The 9,310-nt window shown below is 35.6% G+C and overlaps 1 protein-coding gene across 1 annotated transcript; it reads right to left on the bottom strand.

The window, feature by feature from the left end:
- Nucleotides 1-1,908, bottom strand: LOC120077582 (fasciclin-like arabinogalactan protein 13). The gene is made up of 2 exons (XM_039031518.1): nucleotides 1,451-1,908; nucleotides 1-531 (listed from the first exon to the last, which is right to left on the bottom strand). The coding sequence occupies exons 1-2, from the start codon at nucleotides 1,787-1,789 to the stop codon at nucleotides 127-129; spliced, it is 744 nt and encodes a 247-aa protein (XP_038887446.1). The 5' UTR covers nucleotides 1,790-1,908; the 3' UTR covers nucleotides 1-126.
- Between the last annotated feature and the right edge of the window lie 7,402 nt (nucleotides 1,909-9,310).

Raw genomic sequence — 9,310 nt, 5'->3', positions numbered from 1 at the left:
TTATGAAAATAAATAATAATGCAATTTTAGAGAATGGGTAAGAAAAATTACAATAAAAAAACAATAAAAGCATATATGACAAGAAAAAACACACAAAGAACAAACACTTATCCTCAAACTCAACTCTTAAGAAAGAACACTAATAACAATCAAACCAAAACTCAAAACCAATCCTAATCCAACGCTGTTTCTCACAGCCGCACCCTTGTCATTCGTCGGTGGGTTTGCGGCGTCGGATTTTGGCGGGGTTTCCCCGTCGACTGGCGACTTATCGGCCTCCGGAGCCGAAGCTTTTGGGGGAGGTGCGGCGGTGTGGTTGCCAAAAAGTTCCTCGGGCGACAAAACTTGCTCTACGACAAAAACGGACAATGGAGATTGCTCTCTAAGCTTGTTGTTGATCGGCACCGTGACGATGCCGGTGGAAACATTAACTTGGTTCGAGTTCGCTTGGCCGGTGAAGTTCAACCCCCAATCTCCGGCCTGAGTCCTCACCGGGTTGCTGACGGTCTGCAGCTCCGTCAAGGTGTAGAACTGCCATCAACAAATTAAAAAACCAAAGTTTATACATGAATACCATATCTTCAAGTGCATGAAAAATGTCTAAATAATTAAAATAAGCATTTCATGTCCATGTTTCAAATAAATTAATTAAGAATCACATGGAATAATACTTTACATAGAGAAAAAAACAAAACAATTCTTACGCTCCTATCTTAAAAAAAAAAAAAATAGTATCAATTAAAAAATATTTGTATTCCCTATTAAAAGTTGTAATAGTATCATCCACTTTTCTTCAAACTATCACAAATTACATTTAAAATAAAAACTCTAGAAAATATTGATAGATGAACTATTGGGACCTAAAATGAGTTAGTGTGTGACAATGACTTATAATAATGTGGCGATACTTAGGTCTCAATATTCCTTTCAGATCACTATCACAAAACGTTTCGAAATTTTAATTTTCATCCAAATGACTTTATTCTCTAAGCTAACTTTTGAAATAATATTTCTACTTTACATTTTTTTTTTATTTTTTTATTTTTAGAATAGAGTATTTAAAAAAAAAAAAAAAAAAAAAAAAAATAGTAAACATTATGAAACTTCCCATTAGTAGAGAAATATTGTTGAAATTTAAGGAACATTTTGTTCTATCTCGTCAACAGTCGGTAAGTAACTATTGAATGGGTATATATATAATGATAATACTCGAATGCAGTTCAAATTACCTCTATCTAGTTGCAATTCTCTTTAATCACATACAGAATATTTAATATTGTTATTGAACTAAAATACACGAGTATTTTTTTTTTAAGAAAATACTTAGATATAGCGAAATTCGCTGCATTCATCTATTGTACAACCATGTTGCATCTAATAAAATTATAATTTTTTTTTTTTTTAAAGAAAAAGTAATAGTTAATGAGTGGTGTTTTTGTTATAGATATACCTTAGGTAAGACATGGTAGAGGAGGAGCTGGCTCTTCTGCTGGTCGTCGAGGCCATTGAGGGCGCCGGATTTAAGGGCGTTGAAGCCATTATCAGTGGGAGCAAGAATGGTCAATCCTTCTCCTTGAGAATTGTTGAGCTGATTATCAAGCTGAATGATTAATCTGCTTTCGTTGAGCAAACGGATGAAGGTGTTGAATTGGCCGCCCTGGGCAAGAATGCCGGTAATGTTGATTGGCCCAGGCGGAGATCGGGCAGGGGGGGCCGGAGTTTGGGCAAGAGTTTCGGAGAACAGAGCAAAGGGGAGGAGGAGGAGGAGGAGGAGAGCGGCGGAGGCCATGGCGGAGGAGGAGATCAGTGGAGGAGGAGGAAATTAGTGGGAATTTATATAGAGGAGGAAGGATAATGGAAGTGGGATTGGTTGGAAATGAGCTGGATTTGATGGCCACAACTCAGAGCTTGACGGAAAAGATAAAATAGAATCGTAGAATAATGCCCCAAAGTCTACGCTGTTATGCGTCTTTCAAATCTCATTACATTACATTACATTACATTACACACAATTTTTTTTAATTAATTAATTTATTATTAAGGCTAAAATAGACATTCGGTTTTTTTGGATTCTTGTTTAGAGGGTCAAAAGCAATCCTAAAAGAGTTAACCGTGGTATATATTTGGTAAAACTGATTATTCCTTAAATCTTTTTAAATCATCTTTTTGTTTTTTAGTTCCTTAATTCTCTTTTTTTTTTTTTTTTTTTTAAGTATAATTAATAGGAGTGGTAGATCGGTAGATCTTATGGTTGCTAACACATTCGAATGTTGGTGGAGTTATACTCACTTTAGCCGTTCCTTAATTTTCTTACTTATGGTTTCTTCGCGACTTTTTAGCTATAATAAATAATTTGAATTAGTCTTTTTTTTTTATTTGGATTTTTTTGTAGTTTTTAAAATAATTGTTGGGAATCGATTGAGGAAAATTAGCTATGACATAAAATAAATATAGTATTTGATATTAATGTGAGCATGAACTTTGACAATTAGAGATTTGATCCCCACCCCATATATTGTTAAAAAAAGTGTACGGTAAATTTCAAGTTAAATTTGAAAAAGCATATTATGATGTTTGATAAATTAATACTAAATTGTTATTATTTAGCTATAATGACTCAAGTAGACTTTATTTCAATTATTTTGTATTGGTATATATTAAATATACTGTAAAATAATTATTTAAAAAATTTATGCTTAAAATTGACAATAACTTTGTTCCTATTAAAAAAAAAAACTTAAAAAATTGGACCAATCCAAATGTCTTGATATTGAATACATGTGAAAAAATAGACATGAAGGATATATTTATATTTTTTAAAATTTGGTCGGAGAAGATGGTAGATTTTTAGGAAAGTTGAATTCAAAAATTAGTATAAGCATGACTTTAAACATAAGAGAAGATTTAGAAGGGATTTTAGATAAATTAATAAATAATCAAATTTACCAAACAATTTAAACGATTAAAGATTCTCTCGCAATCGTTTTTTCCTGTTGCAAACGAAATCCCAAATGAGATCTTAATTAATGTTAATGGCACTTATTTAGGGTAGTACCTCTTAGGAGAGGATGACCTAATAAATTAGTAATAATGATAAAAAAAGAATTTTAAGTTTAGTGGTATAGTGATTAATTTTTGTTGTATTATCTCAACTACAAATAGTACACTCAATGTATACAAGCTCAAACAAAAGCCTGATGATGTAACATGACATAGATATGAAAATAATAAAAAACTTGAAAGAACCTCAAAACCTTTAAAGACTCAAATTATAGTCGAGGCACACTTTTGATAAGTGTTGTCCTGAAGACAATTACTTGCTCTGCACAGACTACAAGCATACTATAACAATCGTCTTAGCAGGATACAACGACTAACTCTGGTAGAACTGCAACTTTGAACTACTCAGATCTGGAAGAACTCTTGAATACTTGCTCTCAACTCAAGACAAGATCAAAAGAAAGAAAAAAAAAAATGAGAAAACTCTTCAATTTTGAATGTCATGTGACAAATGGAGAACCAAGTTGCTATTTACAGGCTAGCAACTTAGTAACTCTCAAAAACAAAAAGTACTATCAAATAAATATAAAAATTGAACTCAATTGAGTTATTATTTGACAAAATCAAACATAGCTCATTCAACTTGAAGAAACTATAAATTGAACTTTTATACATGTTAAATTGGTATATGAAATATCATTTTAATTTGAAGTTCCAATTCAATTTGAAAGTTTCTAAATAATGAATTTAATCTACCCAATTAAATCAATTTTTACGTTTCAAATATTCATCAAACTTTTGCTTTCTTTCACTATATATATATCCAATAATCCCGCACATGAAAGAAAGTGAAAAAATCAAACAAAACCATTGAGAGCAAACAGACAAGCTTATGCATCAAGAGAGGTGTCTTTTGAACATGAACCTTCCTTAGTGAATATTTATCAAATTTACCGAAGAAATAGTGAGACTAAGGGACTGTTTGGGGGCTGAATTGAGATATGATGTCTGGAGTTCATATGTCTATGGAGTTTATATATCTGTAGTGTTCATATATTTGTGTTTGGGGTGTAGAGTTATTTGATTTGTGTTCATATGTATGTGTTTGGGGTGTAGAGTTATTTGGTTTGAGTTCATATATCTGTGTTTGGGATGCAGAGTTGAGCTCATATGTCTAAGGTATTTGGTGTAGTTTTTTAAATTTTAAATAATTTGTTTCATGGTGACTACTTTTGTTTTGAAACATTTTTATTCAATAATTCTACCAATCTTTACGTTGAATAAAATATGGATTGCAATTTTTTTTATTTTAATTTCTAAAGTTTTCTTTCTTTCTTGCTTTTTCTTTTTCTTTTTTGGTAATGAACAATAATTAACCCACTACATTTTTTTTTATGGGAATATAGTTAAATAAAATGGAAAACCGAAGAGAAATCATAACTTTTGATTCCTAATTTTCTCCGTGAATTTCATCATCATTTTCTTTTTCTTTTTCTTCCTATTATTACTTTGTATTTTACTTTGTCATGAATTTTTTAATTGAATCTCCGCCATCATCTTATAGCCAATAAAGTACCATCACGTTTCTTCAACAATTTTACTTTCAATTCCTCCAAATTTGGATGATCACCAGAGAACAAATCTCCATTCTTCACTATTTCTTGCCATAAATGTTCTAGGAAAAAAAATCTTCATTTTATGAATGTTTTTGTTATGTGTTACATACTATTCAACTACATACATACTTTTCCAACCATTATCAATACTCATTTGATATGTGAATTTAATTAAATAAAAATATATTTTACAAATTTCTACATATAAATATTGCAATTAGTGGAGACAAAATACTATTATTTATACAATCAACTACCTTATAACATACTTTAACAGTCATCGGTCTTATTAAAAGTGGTTGTCAGAATTGATTATCAAATATGATTTTTGCTGGAGTTTGTAGTTAGAGGTGATTTTTCGAGACTGAAGTTGGTATTGGAGTTGATAGACGGAGTTTGTTGTCAGAGGTGGTTTTCGGAGCCTACAGTTGGTCGCGCGAAGGTGGTCCTTGAAGTTGATGATCGAAGATAATTTTTTGCTAGAGTTTGTAGTCGGAGGTGATTTTCAGAGCTTGAAGTTGGTCACATGAAGGTGATAATAGAATTGATTTCTGGAGTTTTATCGTCGAAGGTGGTTGTCAAAGTCTGAAGTTGGTCGTTGGAGTTACTCGTTCGAAGGTGGTCATCGAATGCGATTTTCATCAGAGTTTGTAGTCGAAGGTGGTTGTCGGAGTTGGTCATCTGTGTTTTCGTTGTTGGAAGTAATTGTCGAGGCCAAAATTGGTTGTCGGAATTGGTAGCGCGATGGTGGTTATCGGGGTTGGGTCAACCGAGTTTGCCATTAAAGGTTGTTGCTAGAGCCCAGAATTGGTTGTCAGAGTTGATCACCGAAGTTGTCATCGGAGGTGATTTTCGGAGCTCGGAGTTGATTCCCAGAATGTGGCAGTGATAGCCATTGACAAGTATGGGTGGAGCCATAAAAAAGATTGAAACTTGGAAGAAGGAAGAGTTTTGATGAGTTTGGGTGAGTTGGTAAAATATACCAACTCAACTCCACCGACATTTGAAGTTTTTGAACCAAACATTGAGTTGGTATGTTATACCAACTAAAATCAACTCATGTTAGTAAGCTAATACCTCCGAAGTTCTGAAACTTTCCTTTTCATTGGTGAGCGGAGACAATAGATATCACACATAACTCATCTTATATCTTTGAGCTCTATATGTTTGTGTTCATTTTGGTATTGGACAAAATCTTGAATTCATGAGAGCTTTAGAGACATAAGTCATTTGAAAAGTTCTCATAGAAGCAACTCCACTTCTACTCTTATATAGGCAATATTGATTAAGGGCATCCTGTCATTACTCCTCTTGTAAAACAAGATATCAATATAACCTTAACATCAATAGATCACAGTCTAGAACATCATAAAAATTGGATGAAACTATAAATTTTTTTTAGTGTCAACTATGAATTATCCAACTAGTTTGATTATAGTTACTAGATCTTTAGATCTCTAGTCAACTAGAATAGGTTACCACCAGATAATGCATTTCATAGGCTTTATCCCCATTTCCCTTGATGTATATGTGACTTGCTCTCTTAGCAATTCTTTCATCAAAGGATCTGTAATATTCTTTTTTGATTTCACATAACTTAATGAAAATTATTCCACCAGAGAGAAATTTCCTTATCGAATCATGTTTGCATCTAATATGTCATGACTTGCCATTATAAACATTATTCTTGGCTCTCATAGAAGTCGCTAAATTATTACAATAAATACATATTTCATTTACAATTTTTGGCTACAATGGAATATCTTCAAGAAAATTTCAAAGTGTCACACCCTGCCCCGAGCCCGCCTCTTGAGCCCCAGGGAAGGCGCGATGGACCACAGATACCACCCTTTTGTGATACCTATTGTCCATCTGGACCTCTTTACTCTCATAAAACTTTAAGCCAAAGATATAGACAACTGTTTGATTAAGCTCATTTTATTACCAACAGTATAATGTTTATACAACTCTTAGGCTTAACTACAAAATTTACATTAACAACTCTAAAACTGGATGTGTGACTGTGGCTGTGGCAGACCTTGACCTTTGCAGCACCCTGGAACTCCTCACCTTTCGCTACTTGGGAAGAAAAACATGAAAGAAAAGAATGAGCTTTAAGAAGCTCAGTGAGTGGTAAGCAACTTCTAGAGTCTATTTCAACTCATAAGCATGCAAACATATCACAAATACGAGGTTACATTCAAACCTCAACTTTGAGTGAGTCTATTCTCAATTCTATCTACACGCACGGTAGATAATTACACTGATATTACTCATAATGAGTCTGTTCTCGACTCTACCTACACACACGCTAGGTAGTTAAATTGATAAATCATAAACGCTTGCTCTCTTGCATTCCTTATGTTTTCTATGTGCACATAGATCCCCCGCTTATGGGCTTAGAAGCTAGGCCTATCGACCCTTTGACCATCCCATATAAGGTTCCTCCCACAGGCTCAGGAACTAGACCTCTCGGTCCCTTGACCATCTTGTGAGGTTTTGCTCCCGAGCTCAGGAACTAGGTCTATTGACCCCCTGACCATCCCGATCACATAATTTCATACTCATTCTAATTACTCATTCACAACATAAGCATATACATATATTCTATAAGATATACTTAAGACTTAAAGGAAATTACCACTCACCTTGGTAGGGTAAGAACCTTTCTCTCTAGAAGTTCCTTGGTTTCCTCGGGCTCCCTTTTGAACCCTAAATTCCAGATTCAACTTTAAGCTCAGATTACTCATAGTTCTAGATCTTATTTTGAGATACTTCCTTCTACAAATATGTTCTAAAATGTCAGCTTACCTTAAAATCTTAGCTCAGAAATTTTCATGGTTTGGCTGGAATCTTCAAATCATCAAGACTGGCTTAAGCTTACCTGAGAGCTCGACCCTTTTGCCTTTTCCTTATTCTCCAACCTGATTCCTTGGAACGTCTTCTCTGGCAGCCCTGCCTTGAAATTTAGACTCTCTGAGATTTCAAGTGGCTTTGGAATCACTTAAAATCCACAAGTATTCTGGGAGAACTCTTCATCCCAAGTTGATGTTACTTCCAGAACTCACTGTCCGATAGCATCTCCTCCTCTTGGAACCTCTTGATCAACGCATGGCTTCCTTCAAAACTGCTCTCAAGCACTCTTCCTAATATTTTCCAGAGGATTTCAGGTTATGAACTGAAGAGACACCTTGCGGTGGTATTTATGGGCCTTAGAAACCGATCCTTCTCATTTCTTAAGGCTTCCAACACATGAAACCTCATTCTTTAGAAACTTTTGGAGTGTTTGCACCATGCCTTGCCACCACCTACTTCCATGCCACTCACCTACTTCCATGAAGTTTGAGTTGTCTTCCTCATGCATAAGTTTTCCTTGCATGAAACTCTATTTATCCACCTCCTACTAATTCAAGCTCAACCTCTTCTCGGTATAGTCACTTGTTCGATTGAATCCATCAACCTTGTGTAACGCAAGCCTCAACAATGCATAAACACTTGGCCCATCGTCTACTTCATCGTGTAGCTCTTGCACCTATTGCATAGCTCCATCGTTTAGCTAATCTCTCGCTGTCGCTCATCATTCAGCCCTCTTGCTGTCGTTCATCATCCAGCCCTCTCGCTGTCGCTCATCGTTTAGTGCTTGCGCCCGTCTCATAGCACTTACGCCCCATCGTATAGCTCCATCGTCTAGTGATCTCTCGCTATCGCTTATCACCCAACGATCTCGTTGTCGCTCATCATTCAAGGCATAGCCCATCGTATAGCGCCTGTGCCTATCACATAGCTCCATCGTTTAGTGATCTCGCTGTCGCTTATCACCCAACGATCTTGCTATCGCTCATCGTGTATCTCTCGTTGTCGCTCATCATGTAGCATTGATCCCATCGCCTAGCACGTCCGCTTATCGTGTAGTGCCATTGTCTAGCGCTTCGCCTATCGTGTAGCGCGTTCGCTTATTGTCTAGTGCTTGCATCTATCGCCTAGCTCTCGCACCTAACGCATCATCTAGTGTCTATGCTTATCGTCCAGCACCCAAGCTCATCATTTAGCGCTATTGTCTAGTGATATTGTTGAAGGAACTCTTAAACAAGAGTACCCATGAGTGAAAGCGGATCTTTCCGATTTCATTGTGATAGAATTACTAAACATACATTCAAACAAACAGATATGCATTTTAATACTAATTACTGACATACTTTAACAAATAAAATATAAAAGACTGAGAGAAACATACCAGTTGAAGACTTTCTTCAATAAATCTTAGTCCAGCGGAAGGAAACTCCTCACGCTTCTTATCATCCAGCAAACAGTCGCCTACCAGCACCACAGTTGTCTACACGATCAGCAACGCACGATCACAAAGAAACCGGGGACAAAACCACCACTCGAAGCCCTCAGTATTCTTGGAGTGAGAATCCAAAGGGTGGACTTTGATGGAATTGGTAGAGGGAAGGAGGGAAAGATGATCGTGTAGTATGAACAAGTAAGTGGGAGATAGTAGAAAACTATCATATAGTCGGGTGCTTATCGTTTAGAAAAAGGTACACGATCGTGTAGGTTTAGCTAAGCGATCGTCCATCAAATGGTAGTGATCATTTAGGTCTGCTCGGCACACTAAGAAATCGTTTAGATATCACGGGCGATCGTTTAGTATGCGGGTGTACAATCGTTTAGGAAGACATGCACTATCGTAT

This window comes from Benincasa hispida, chromosome 5 (genome assembly GCF_009727055.1).
Source record: "Benincasa hispida cultivar B227 chromosome 5, ASM972705v1, whole genome shotgun sequence".
Taxonomy (NCBI): Eukaryota; Viridiplantae; Streptophyta; class Magnoliopsida; order Cucurbitales; family Cucurbitaceae; genus Benincasa; species Benincasa hispida.
Note: the sequence above shows the minus strand (reverse complement) of the source record. Positions and strands in the feature narration are given on the sequence as shown.

Coding starts and splice junctions, on each gene's coding strand:
- LOC120077582 (XM_039031518.1), bottom strand. CDS start 1,789: ATGGCCTCCGCCGCTCTCCTCCTCCTCCTCCTCCTCCCCTTTGCTCTG. Junction 532..1,450: donor TCTACCATGTCTTACCTAAG/GTATATCTATAA, acceptor TGTTGATGGCAG/TTCTACACCTTGACGGAGCT.